Source organism: Eschrichtius robustus, chromosome 6 (assembly GCF_028021215.1).
Source record: "Eschrichtius robustus isolate mEscRob2 chromosome 6, mEscRob2.pri, whole genome shotgun sequence".
Classification (NCBI taxonomy): Eukaryota; Metazoa; Chordata; class Mammalia; order Artiodactyla; family Eschrichtiidae; genus Eschrichtius; species Eschrichtius robustus.
The window spans coordinates 90,282,187-90,296,752 of NC_090829.1; the positions used below are offsets into that span (position 1 = coordinate 90,282,187).

The 14,566-nt window shown below is 41.0% G+C and overlaps 1 protein-coding gene across 1 annotated transcript; it reads left to right on the forward strand.

The window, feature by feature from the left end:
- The first annotated feature begins 352 nt into the window (after positions 1–352).
- LOC137765924 (inosine-5'-monophosphate dehydrogenase 1-like) lies at positions 353–6,142 on the forward strand. Its single transcript, XM_068545671.1, is given in 5 exon segments — positions 353–388; positions 3,887–3,906; positions 4,695–5,107; positions 5,110–5,976; positions 5,979–6,142. Coding segments are annotated over 5 exon segments (1,500 nt in total).
- Positions 6,143–14,566: the final 8,424 nt, after the last annotated feature.

Consider the following 14,566-nt stretch of genomic DNA (forward strand, 5'->3'; position numbering starts at 1 on the left):
AGGAATAAAATAAACGTGGTACCCTCCTCTCAGAGTTTACAAACCAATGAGAAAGACAAAGGCTAGTCAAGATAACTAATAAATAAATATAAATTTTCAAACTGTAAACACTTCCATGGGGGAAAATTTCAGTGACAGAAAAGTGGGGACTTACACAAATGAGAGTATTAGAAAGTGGTGCTGATCAGGTATCACTTGAACTGAAACTGAAGGGATGGAAAGGAGTTAGTCATTGAAAACAGGAAGTAAAAGAGCTTCAGGAAAAGAGGGCAGTCTGTACAAATAGATGTCCCCAGTGTGGATTATAGCTGGGCATCTCTGAAACATTAAAGATGTCCAGGCTGATAGGGACATGGTAGTCAAGGAACGAGGAGATAAGGTTGAAGAGGTAAGCAGGGAGTCTATAGTTTATTATAAAGGATTTAGATTTTTTTTTGCCCTAAGTACAAAGTAACCTTCGGAAAATGTTTTAAATTGGGAAGTGACATAACCAGATTCACACATCCAGATATATAGATGTAGATATGTACACATACATGCATATATTAAATTTTTAATCACTATACTTGTTCTTCAGAAATGGATTGGAGATAGACAACTATGGAAGCAGAGAGGCCTTTTGGGAGACTATTCTAGAAGTTCTGCTGAGAGATCATGGGCACTTGGACAAGGATGGTGGCAGCAGGGATGGGAGGAATAGATCAAATTCAATAGATATTTTGTAGGCAAAAATTAAAGAAATTTCTGAGAGATTGGATATGGAAGATGAGGGAGAGAAAGGAAACAAGGGACACTGTATCTTTCATCCACAAGAGATTGAGTGACTATGAGGCTGAGACTTAAAAATTAAAAAAGAAGGATGTAGAGTTTAGAGTTGCAGAAGGAAAAGCAGCTGTCCTTTAGCAAAAGAAATGTTCTCCTAATGTCTGCATTAAATACAAGGTGAAAATAAGTAACAAGAGCCTTCTTAGTTTGAATTTGCACCTTAGCACCCAAGTTTGCAGTTCCTTTAGCCACTCTTAATGATTTAAAGAACCTTGGGAATTCCCTGGTGGTCCAGTGGTTAGGACTCGGCACTTTCACTGCCAGACCCAGGTTCAATCTCTGGTTGGGGAACTAAGATCTCGCAAGCCACGGGGTGCAGCCAAAAAACTAAAAAAATAAAAAAAATAAAGAACGTTTACACAACTCTGATATCAAGAGTCATGGCTACCCAAAAGGTAAGGAAGTGCTTAAAAAAGGTTGGGGACAAAAAAAAAAAGGATGGGGACATGTCAAAAGAACAAAGAGGCTCTGCACCAAGTGTGCCCTTTCTTTTTGTGTTTAAGTTAGAGGTGATATGGTTAACATAATATGGGTTCCCAAGGATGCCCACATCCGAATCCGTGCGAATATGTTGCTTTACACGATAAAAGTGATTTTTCAGATGTGATTAAGTTAAGCATCTTGACAGTGGGAGATTATCCTGGATTATGCATGTGGGCCCAACGTAATCACAAAGGCTTTTTAAGAGGGAGGCAGGAGGGTCAGGATCAGAGAGGAGACATGACAACAGAGGCAGAGGTAGGATTGATGCAGGGACAAGGAATGTGGGCAGCCTTTAGAAGCTAGAAAAGACAAAAAAACCAATTCTCCCCAAGAGCATCCAGAAGGAACGCAAGCCTCCTGATGCCTTGATTTTAGCCCAAGATTAATTTTTGGACATCTGACCTCCAGAGCTGTAAGAGAATAAATGTGTGTTGCTTTAAGCCACTGAATTTGGGATACTTTGTTACAGAAGCAATAGGAAAGAAAGCAGTTAGCTTTCTGGCACATGACTGAAAGCCACCTAATCCTACGAACAATTCAAAACCAGTTGTGCAGTAAGGAGATCGACTCCTGGATAGACCCCCATGCTCACGAAAATATACAGAGCCTCTGGAGTGAGGTTATTAAAAATGTGATTCCAGTTTCAAATTTGATTTTTAAATGGAATCAAGATTGACTTTTGATGATATAGTTATTTTGAGTATATTTGACCACCACGGTACAATTGTTCATCCAAACAAAATAAAAGTGCTCCTATTGGAACAAATATAGATTTCCTGCAGATCTTGTTAAATGGCTACATTGATAATCACCACAAAGTCAAAAAAGTACAGAAAACTCCTATAGAGGCATTTACTAAAAATGTTAAGTGGATTAGAGGAATGTTGTAAGAGTATGAGGTCAATCAAGAATGTAAACTTTATAATGAAAGACCTCAAGGTTGACTTTTTTTTTTTAATTTTTATTTATTTATTTATGGCTGTGTTGGGTCTTCGTTTCTGTGCGAGGGCTTTCTCTAGTTGTGGCAAGCGGGGGCCACTCCTCATTGCGGTGCGCGGGCCTCTCACCATCGCGGCCTCTCTTGTTGCGGAGCACAGGCTCCAGACGCGCAAGCTCAGTAATTGTGGCTCACGGGCCCAGTTGCTCCGCGGCATGTGGGATCTTCCCAGACCAGGGCTCGAACCCGTGTCCCCTGCATTGGCAGGCATATTCTCAACCACTGCGCCACTAGGGAAGCCCCTCAAGGTTAACTTTTAATTTTCTTTTATGTTGACCTGTCCTTCAGAGGAAAGTGAGACAATTTTTTAGAGTAGAAAGAGGCAAGTGTTGGGAATATTGGGAAACAGTCTTTTACTATAAGGAACATGAAGGGAAAAGTCGGTCGTGTATCCATGGCTTGAAGGGAAAAGAGAGTAAATTAGAGAGAAAAGGACTGGAGTTGTGCACCTCACAACCCTGCCCATGAGGCCTCTGCTTGGCCATCTGTCCGCTTCCTCATCGCTTATCTCAAATTTAATGTAGAAAATAAGAAAAAAAGACCAAGAGGTAAAGAAGAAAAAAATAGCATGATGGAAGGATAATTCTATTTATTTTCAGCCACTTCAATTTGGACAAGGCTGCCCTACCAAAGCACTCAATTGGTTGAAGGGAAAAAGTGAACAAAGGAAGAATCAAAAGGACAGTAGAAACATAAAAGATCAATTAACTTCCTCATACAGTCTAGAAACAATGAATCTCAAATGAATAATCTAGAAATATTCTTTTATTTGTTCATTTAGCAATATGTCCAGTTGTTACTATCCCAGATGCTGGGGACATGGGGAGGGGGAAGGTTGAGATTAGGGAGTAGACAGGCTAACCCTTCCCTGTGGGAACAGGGACCTGATCATTCTTATTCACTGTTGCATACCCAGCACTGAGACATAACAGGTGCTCAATAAACATGTGCTAAATGAAGAAGAAATACAGTGAAGTCAAGGCTAGCCATTCTTATGGAGAAAAGACAGAAAATGAAAGAGTTGATACAACACATGATACTAATCAAATCAATGATACAGGTAATATTTATCTTGGGGTAAGAGAGGAGAGAATTTGGTTGTTTCACACCTGAAATAGCAGAGTTTAGTAGCCATTCCCCTACAATACATGTTAACCTAGCAGTTCTCACTGTATTGGGAGTATTGCTGGTATGTCAGTGCCTAAAACGGCACTGTCCAATACAGTAGCCATTAGCCACAGATGGCTATCCAGATTTCAATTAATTAACATTTAATTTAATTTAAAATTCTGTTACTCATTTGCATTAGCCACAGTTCAATAGCCACAGGAGCCTAGTGGCTACCATCGTCATAGAAAATTCGGTTGTACAGCTCTCTTCCACACCATGCTACATTAAAACATAAAAGTAGCCAGAATTTTACAAATGAGAGAAATAAGACATGGTGCATAAACACACACACACACACACACACACACACACACACACACACACAGAGCTAAATCGTTCCATATCAACTCAGCATCTAGAGGAGGCAAATCAACTTTGTTTCTGATAAATCTCACTTCCTCCCAAATACAGCTGAACCTTGAACAACCCAGGTTTGAACTGCATGGGTCTACTTATACCCAGATATTTTTCAATAAATATATTGGAAAATTTCTTGGAGATTTGAAAAAATTCATAGACAAACTATATAGCCTAAAATATCAAAAAATTAAGTATGTCACAAATGCATAAAATATATGTAGGAACTAGCCTATTTTATCATTTACTGCCATAAAATATACACATATCTATTATTAAAAAGTTAAAGTTTATCAAAACTTATGCATATAAACACTTACAGATTTTTAATTCATTAGTGTATGTAATAGGCTACCATGAAGCAACTGTGTAAATTACTAGGCTACCATAAAGCAATCATATAACTGCTTCTTCGTTATCAATGCAAGAATCATTATACCTGTAAATAAATATGAATTTCTTTTTCACATTATTTTTTCTCATTGTTTTTTTTTGGTCGTGCCATGCGGCATGCCTAATCTTAGTACCCCGACCAGGGATCAAACCAGTGCCCCTTGCAGTGGAAGCTCGGAGTCCTGACCACTCGACCACCAGGGAATTCCAATTTTTTTCATTTCTGATGTCTAGTGTTAGTAGTACATATAACATCTACAGTTTTTTGTATCATTTAAGACAATAATGGGGGCTAAAGTCGACAAGATGCTAGCAGGGGGCATGAGGGTGGTTCAGTCCTGACATAGCACGGGGCTCAGAGGCTCTGTTCCTCTCCCCACCCCCTGTGATGCTTCCCCTGGCGTGGCAGGCCCTGCCCTTTTCAGGGACCCCTCCTCACCCAGTAACATTCACTTTCCTCTCTTCACAGAGATTTCCTGATTCTCCAAGGATTCATAGACTTCACAGCTGATGAGGTGGACCTGATTTCAGCCCTGACTTGGAAGATCACGCTGAAGACGCCACTCATCTCCTCCCCCATGGACACTGTGACAGAGGCTGACATGGCCATCGCAATGGCTCTGATGGGCGGTATCGGTTTCGTTCACCACAACTGCACTCCAGAGTTCCAGGCCAACGAGGTCCGGAAGGTCAAGAAGTTTGAACAGGGCTTCATCATGGACCCCATGGTGCTGAGTCCCTCACACACCGTGGGCGAGGTACTGGAGGCCAAGATCCAGCATGGCTTCTCCGGCATCCCCATCACTGAGACGGGCACCATGAGCAGCAAGCTGGTGGGCGTCGTCACCTCCCAAGACATCGACTTCCTCACCGAGAAGGACCACACACCCTCCTCAGTGAGGTGATGACACCGTGGAATGAGCTGGTGGTGGCTCTAGTGGGTATGACACTGAAAGAGGCAAATGAGATCCTGCAGCACAGCAAGAAAGGGAAGCTGCCCACTGTCAATGATCAAGACGAGTTAGTGGCCATCACTGCCCGCAATGACCTGAAGAAGAACCAGGACTACCCTCTGGCCTCCAAGGATTCCCACAAGCAGCTGCTGTGTGGGGCGGCCATGGGCACCCATGAGGATGACAAACACCACCTGGACCTGCTCACCCAGGCGAGTGCTGACGTCATAGTGCTGGACTCATCCCAAGGGAACTCTGTGTATCTGATCGCCATGGTGCACCACATCAAGCAGAAGTACCCCCGCCTTCAGGTGACTGGGGGAAATGCGGTGACAGCAGCTCAGGCCAAGAACCTGATTGACGCTGGTGTGGACGGGCTGCGTGTGGGCATGGGCCGCGGCTCCATCTGCACCACCCAAGAAGAAGTGATGGCCTGTGGTCGGTCCCAGGGCACTGCCATGTACGAGGTGGTTGAGTACACCTGGCGCTTCGGGGTGCCAGTCATAGCCGATGGTGGCATCCAGACCGTGGGGCATGTGGTCAAGGCCCTGGCCCCTGGAGCCTCCACAGTGATGATGGGCTCCCCGCTCGCCGCCACCACCGAGGCCCCTGGAGAGTACATCTTCTCGGATGGTGTGAGGCTCAAGAAGTACCGGGGCACGGGCTCGCTGGATGCCACGGAGAAGAGCAGCAGAAGCCAGAAGCACTACTTCAGCGAGGGAGATAAGGTGAAGATCATGCAGGGCGTCTCGGGCTCCATCCAGGACAAAGGCTCCATTCAGAATTTCGTGCCCTACCTCACAGTGGGATCCAGCACGGCTGCTACGATTTTGGTGCCCATAGCCTGTCTGTCCTGCGGTCCATGATGTACTCAGGAGAGCTCAAGTTTGAGAAGAAGACCACGTCAGCTCAGATGAAGGGTGGTGTCCATGGCCTGCACTCTTACGAGAAGCGGCTGCACTGAGGACAGTAGTGGAGGCCAAGGCAGCAGAGGGGTTGTGTCCCAGGGTCCCTCTTTGGGCACAGCCTCCCTCCATAACTGAGTCGTCCACAGATTTGCACTACTGGTTCCCCAGCTCCTTTCCAGGGAGAGAGGAGGGGAGGCCCTGAGGCTCTGCAGCCCCTCCCTGAGCTTCCGCCACAGGGTCAGGACTGCTCCCAGGCCGGGCTGTCCTGGGAGCCCCCCAGGTTCCCCCTTCTTCAGTTCCCCTGAGACCAGCCAGCCTGGGCTCTCAAGCCCTGCGCCTGCCTCAGGTCTTCCTCACTGCAGCCTGCTCCAGCCCGGCTCCCACCCCTGGGACAGGTGGCCCCCTGGCTTCTCCTGTAGGGCACCTCCCTCCCTAGCCCCACCCCAGAAATGGTACTCTCCTGGCCCTGCCTCTGGCCCCTTCCTGGGCTGCTGCCCCCTCAGCCATGTGGCACTTCTGGGCTCCTGACCTAGGCCAGAGGAAGGTCTCTGCCCCCTTCCCCTGGCCCTGGTCTATCCAGGCCCTGCTCCTCAGGCTGCCCCATCCCTGGCCCTGGGGAGGAGGCTGCCCGTTATTCCTGATTCACCCCTGTCCCCAGGTGTACCGTTCCTGCCCTCTCCTCTCAGCTGCAGTTGAAGGTTTTAACTTCGCACACTTTGGGGTCACAGTTGCATCACTGTATGTTAAATAATCGGAATAAATCAAGAGGTTTCAACGCCTCCGCAAAAAAAAAAATAATAATGAGGTAGGTACTAACAGATGATTCATCTTGTAAACAGATGACATAAACCTATGGTATCGCTAAATACAGTACAGTACTGTAAGGGTATTTTCTATTCCGTATAATTTTCTTAATAACATTTCCTTCTCTCTAGCTTACTTTATTGTAAGAATACTGTATATAATACATGTAATATACAAAACACGTGTTAATAGACTGTTTATCAGTAAGGCTTCCGGTCAACAGTTGGCTATTAGTAGTTAAGTTTTGGGGGAGTCAAAAGTTATATATGGATTTTCGACTGCACAAGGGGTCGGTCCCTCTCACACCCATATTGTTCAAGGGTCAAATGTATTTTTATTTATTAAGTTAGTAAAGATAATTTTGTACACATAGGTCTAGCAACCACTGGGAAACACCAGAACTATATATTATCACGTATTTTTACCCAGTCTTTCAAAACCCAATACAATCTTTTTTTTAAACATCATCTGTCATTCTTTTTTTTTTTAATTTTATTTATTTATTTATTTGGCTGCATCAGGTCTTACTTGCAGCACGCGGGATCTTCATTGCGGCATGTGGGATCTTTCGTTGCGGCTCACAGGCTTCTCTCTAGTTGTGGCACACGGGCTCAGTAGCTGCGGCGCGTGGGCTTAGTTGCCCCGCAGCATGTTGGATCTTAGTTCCCCGACCAGGGATCGAACCCACGTCCCCTGCATTGGAAGGTGTATTCTTAACCACTGCACCACCAGGGAAGTCTCCCAATACAATCTTATCAAGCAATATCTGCCAAATCCTGACATTTGTGGACTTGCATACACCTGTTATGGACACTGGGTGAAAACCTTGTAGCAAGTTGACAATTCACCTTTAGAATTCCCTGTGTGCTGGAATTTAGTAACAGATCTGTCAAGCCACAATTACCAAGCCAAAGTTGCATTTTATTTCCAAATGCCCATAGAAGCATTTTTATTCAAACTGGCAAGTGTCTGGTTTAAAAAAGTTATTCCTTAGATTCTGCACTTCATGAGGTTATCTAATAGACAGAGATTGGTTCACCAGTTAGGTGAAATCTGCATTTTCCTAAATCATAAAATGAGCTGACTGAGGTTTAGTTAGCTGGAAATCCCTTGGTAAATTATAAAAAGTGAGACATAAACAGGACAAGCACCATTGCATAATGACTAATTACAAAAGTGAATGACTTTATGACAAAATGAGAGGTTAATTTGAAAACGCACCTGGAAATGAAAAACAAAACAAAGCTTAAAATAAAAAGAAACACAATACACTAACTTGGATATATGTGTGTGTGTATATATATATATGATTTAATAGCTGTATTTGTTAAATACAAAAGGAAAAGAGGGTCAGACTATGAGTAAATCTGGAAATACTTGCATATCCTCTTTGCCTTAATTAACTCATCCCTACAGTGGGTATCAGTGAGTTCTCTCTTCTTAATAAGGATTATATAAGACCACCATGGAAATAAACTTCGGAAAGGATATAACCCTTGGAGAAAGTAGCACTAAATTATTTACAAACTGCCCAAGTTAAAAAGAGTGGAAGATAAAGAACTCTAATTATGCAAGAGGTCAGTAGCTCTTTTGCAAACATGAACATAAAAGGACTTCCACAGGGACTGGCAAATCCTGGACCATTAAACATTCTCCTAAAAACCTAAAACCCTCGCTTTGCAGAGGGAACACCAAGTGACCATTCTTTTTTTTTTTTAAATAGATCTTTATTGGAGTATAATTGCTTCATAATACCATGTTAGTTTCTGTTGCACAACAAAGCAAATCAGCCATATGAGTAAGAAAGCACAAGAGATCATATTTTCAAATGGGCAATGTAATGAATGATATGATAAAGGTTTTTCATGCCTTACTAATTTTGATGATAGACGTCACATTTGATTAGCCTGGTTAAGTGTCCATTGTCAAGAGCAGCTTAGGTAGAAAGAAATGTCCTCTCTTACTGTCGAACTGTCACTTAGATTTATTTAGAATTTCATCCCTATTTAAAGTTCTCACATCAGGGTACAAATTAAAGGCCTTCCCCCAAATGCTTTAAATACTGGAAGGGAACTCCAATATATAGTTATTGAAGGCAAAAAGGAATTTTAGTAACTTTTTATTTTATAATAAATTTTTTTATTTTATAAAAAAATTTTTATTTTATAAAAATTTGACTTTGCATTTCTATCAAGAGGAGAAAGCAAGAACCTTGCCCCAAAGATGTGTTGTTAAAATACAGAACATGATACTTTCCTGCCAATGGACCTGCCTAGATGGCAGGGGGAAAAGAAACAACTAGAGTTCCTGCTATCCAATATTTGAGGCTAACTTAAATAAATCTCACTGGCATATAATAAAACAGTTTAGTGTTTTATGCTCAACCACTATAACTCAAAAATAATAATAACTATCATTCATTGAGCAGTTAGTTTATGCCAGGCACAAGATTGAGTGCATTGCAAATATAATTAATGGCTGTATTAGATGATTATTATCCCAATATTCAGATAAAAATATTGAGACTCAGAGTTTAAAACATACAGCATGGTCAAATCACTGGAAACCAGCAGAGATGGGATTTATATAACACAGTCAAATCCTGACTCTAAAGTTTGGTTGTTCCTATATTGTTTCTTAAATTGTCCACAAAACACGTTTACGCATTTTTTTTTTTTAATTTAGGAGGAAAACAGATTTTTATTCCCCAGTTTCCTTACTGTTAAAATGATATTGGGGGAATTCCCTGGCGGTCCAGTGGTTAGGACTCCACAATTCCACTGCAGGGGGCCCGGGTTTGATCCCTGGCCAGGGAACTAAGATCCCATAGGCCACCTGGGGTGCAACCAAAAAAAAGAAAAAGAAAAAGAAAGAAAAAAAAACCTTCAAAAATAAAATGGTATTGGTACTGTCTTCTTTGATTGATTCTCATGTAGGTTAAAATTGAAGTAGATATGTAAACCTGCTTTAAAAATTAACTTTTTGGGCTTCCTTGGTGGCACAATGGTTGAGAATCTGCCTGCCAATGCAGGGGACACGGGTTCGAGCCCTGGTCCAGGAAGATCCCACATGCCCCAGAGCGGCTAAGCCCGTGCGCCACAACTACTGAGCCTGCGCTCTAGATCCCGCGAGCCACAACTACTGAAGCCCACGCACCTAGAGCCTGTGCTCTGCAACAAGAGAAGCCACTGCAATGAGAAGCCCGCTCACTGCAAGGAATAGTGGCCCCCGCTCGCCACAACTAGAGAAAGCCTGCACACAGCAACACAGCCAAAAATAAATAAATAAAATTAATTAATTTATAAAAAAAAAAAATTAACTTTTTCACAGGTCCTACGAAGGTCTTCTGTCCATCTCAGTTCCCCTACAGAAAATGGTAAGGTTTGTTACCTCCAAGAGGGAAACCAGCTCGATGTTAAGAAAGGGTAGAAAGGAAGATTTTCATTACATGCCCTTTTACTCTTCTGAACTACTTTAATCAAAAAAATAAATAAAATTTAATTAAAAATAATTTCCTCAAATGATCCATGTAGTAATAGATTATAGCTTGAGACATCAGTATGAATTCATGTCTGGCTTAATATAGGTACAGATGGTTACATATAGAAATATTCATAGATATGTGCATATACACAGCTTAGTATGCATGCATATATTTTTTGTTCTGTCAACTTAGAGGACCTAAAAAAAGTAAAGATACCCCTGTAGCAACAAGCATACCTAGTGCCCAGATCTTGGTTTCTAATATGATTTTCCAATAAAAAGAAAGGGCTCCTTCGAGAAATGGCTGATTCTAAGACTGGGGCAAGAATTACAGCAGATGAGCCTGGAGCATTTTGTAGTGTCAGAAAGTGGTAAAGTACTCAAAAAACCCAAAAAGCCACATAGATGGGGGTATATCGAATGAGTACAGAAACCGCTGAATTCCCAGTGGCCAAAGCTGAAACAATTGGTAAAGAAAATAAAGTAGTACTGGATTATAAAGCAAAGTATAAAATAAATATCCATGAGTCTATACTAACATAAATAAATGACAGAATAAAGTAATAAATGAGGGAGAAGAGACAAGTCTTTTGTGCAGAAGAATTCCAAATAATTTATGTAGATATTCCGCCCTCAAGGAGGGGGAATACACCTCCCCATTCCTTAGGTGAGGACTGCAAATAGTGGCTTTCTTCCAAAGAGTACAGCATGGAAAGTGGGAAAAAGAATAACTTTACAGTGGAAAAACCTGAGAAACAAACACTACTTCAGCCAGGTGATCAAGCTCAACATCAACAGTCATAAATCATGTTGATAGTGTGTAGCCTTGCTATGGTGAGATGACCACTTTACCTCTGTGGTCTTTCTCTCAGTAACCCATAATCCCAGTCTTATCATGAAAAAAATATCAAAGTCCAATAATAGAACATCCTACAAAACATCTAACCAGAACTTCTCAAAAGTGTCAAGGTAATCGAAAACAAGGAAAATTTGAAAAGCTGCCATAACCAAGAGAAGTCTAAAGAGATATGACAACTAAATGTATGTAGAATCCCGAATGGGGTCCTAGAAAAGGGACATTAGGTTAAAAACTAAAGCAATATAAATGAACTACGAAAAATGGTTAGTAGTCTTACATTGATATTGGTTCATTAATTATGACAAGTGTATTGTACTAATGAACAATAGTAATAACAGGGGAAACAAGGTGTGGGGTATTGGACTATCTACAATATCTACTATCATCTCAATTTTTTCTGTAAATCTTAAACTATTCTAAAAAATAAAACCTGTATTAAAAAATGAGAAAACGTAAAACAATGGTTTTCAGACATTGGAAAACAGGCGTCACAGGGCAGTGACACTTGAGAGAAGGTAGACAAACAATGTAAACCCTAAGATTTCCCAGCGCTCTTCCTATAGAGTATGTGCGAGCTGCAGCTCAGGAAGGGAGACCCTAACAAAAGCCACAGGTCCCTTGAGTCAAAAAGACTAAGTTCAGAGACTGGGGACTCCAAGATAGCTAGAATGTACAGAGCAGATTAGAGGGAGCTTCAGAGATCTGTAGAAAATTGCCCTTGATTTATCAGCTGTGCACTGATTAGCACATGCGTGGAAGAAGACTATCCAGAGCCAGGGAAAGAATACCAGAAGTAATCAGGTAAAACAATACTGCTCAAAACCATCTAAAGATTCAATGCAATCACTATCAAAATTCCTATAGCATTTTTTACAGAAATAGAAAAAACAATCTAAAAACATCTAAAATTCATATGAAACCAAAAGACCCTGAATAACCAAAGCATCCTGAGAAAGAAGAACAAAGCTGAGGGTATCAGATTTCTTGATTTCAAACTATATTACAAACCTATAGTAACACTATGATACAGGAGTAAAACACTATGATAATGGAGTAAAAAGGGACACATAGACCAATGGAAAAGAATAAAGAACCTCAAAATAAAGCATGTATTTACAGTCAACTAATATTTGACAAGGAAGCCAGGAATACTCAATGGAGAAATAATGGTCTCTTCAATAAATGGTATTGGAAAAACTGGATAATCACATGCAGAAAATAAAATTGGATCCCTGTCTTATACCAGTCACAAAAAAATTAACTCAAAATATATTCTAAAATTTTTATGAGAAAAATGGTTTATTTTTATTTAATTTTTGAATTTTATTTTATTTATTTTTTATACAGCAGGTTCTTACTAGTTATCCATTTTATACATATTAGTGTATATATGTCAATCCCAATCTCCCAATTCATCACACCACCACCACCACCCCCGCCACTTTCCCCCCTGGGTGTCCATACGTTTGTTCTCTACATCTGTGTCTCACTTTCTGCCCTGCAAACCGGTTCATCTGTACCATTTTTCTAGGTTCCACATACATGCATTAATATATGATATTTGTTTTTCTCTTTCTGACCTACTTCACTCTGTATGACAGTCTCTAGATTCATCCAAGTCTTTACAAATGACCCAATTTCATTCCTTTTTATGGCTGAGTAATATTCCATTGTATATATGTACCACACCTTCTTTATCCATTCATCTGTCAATGGGCATTTAGGTTACTTCCATGTCCTGGCTATTGTAAATAGCACAGCAATGAACATTGGGGTGCATGTGTCTTTTTGAATTATGGTTTTCTCTGGGTATATGCCCAGTAGTGGGATTGCTGGGTCATATGGTAATTCAATTTTTAGTTTTTAAGAAACCTCCATACTGTTCTCCACAGTGGCTGTATCAATTGACATTACCACCAACAGTGCAAGAGGGTTCCCTTTTCTCCACACCCTCTCCAGCATTAGTTCTTTGTAGATTTTCTGATGATGGCCATTCTAACTGCTGTGAGGTGATACATCAATGTAGTTTTGATTTGCATTTCACTAATAATTAGTGATGTTGAGCAGCTTTTCATGTGCTTCTTGGCCATCTGTATGTCTTCTTTGGAGAAATGTCTATTTAGGTCTTCTGCCCATTTTTGGATTGGGTTGTTTATTTTTTGATATTGAGCTATATGAGCTGTTTATATATTTTGGATATTAATCCTTTGTCTGTTGATTCATTTGCAAATATTTTCTCCCATTCTGAGGGTTGTCTCTTCATCTTGTTTGTAGTTTCCCTTGCTATGCAAAAGCTTTTAATTTTAATTAGGTCCTATTTTTTTATTTTTGTTTTTATTTCCATTACTCTAGGAGGTGGATCAAAAAAGATCTTGCTGTGATTTATGTCAAAGAGTGTTCTTCCTATATTTTCTTCTAAGAGTTTTATAGTGTCCGGTCTTACATTTAGGTTTCTAATCAATTTTGAGTTTATTTTTGTGTATACTGTTAGGGAGTGTTCTAATTACATTCTTTTTTTTTTTTTAATTTTATTTATTTATTTATTTATTTATTTATGGCTGTGTTGGGTCTTCGTTTCTGTGTGAGGGCTTTCTCTAGTTGCGGCAAGTGGGGGCCACTCTTCATCGCGGTGCGCGGGCCTCTCACTATCGTGGCCTCTCCCGTTGCGGAGCACAGGCTCCAGACACACAGGCTCAGCAATTGTGGCTCACGGGCTTAATCGCTCCGCGGCATGTGGGATCTTCCCAGACCAGGGCTCGAACCCGTGTCCCCTGCATTGGCAGGCAGATTCTCAACCACTGTGCCACCAGGGAAGCCCTAATTACATTCTTTTACATGTAGCTGTCAAGTTTTCACAACACCACTTAGTGAAGAAACTGTCTTTCTTCCATTGTATATCCTTGCCTCCTTTGTCATAGATTAGTTGACCATAGGTGTGTGGGTTTATCTCTGGGTTTTCTATCTATCTATTGTTCCATTGATCAATGTTTCTGTTTTTCTGGCAGTACCATACTGTTTGATTACTGTAGATTTGCAGTATACTCTGAAGTCATGGAGTCTGATTCCTCCAGCTCCATTTTTTTTCCCTCAAGACCGTTTTGGCTATTCAGTCTCAGGTGTCTCTACACAAATTTTAAGATTTTTTGTTCTGGTTCTGTAAAAAATGCCATTGGTAATTTGATAGGGATTGCATTGAATCTGTAGATTGCTTTCGGTAGTATAGTCATTTCCACAATGTTGATTCTTCCGATTCAAGAACATGGTATATCTCTCCACCTATTTGTATCATCTTTCATTTCTTTCATCAGTGTCTTATAGTTTTCTGCATACAGGT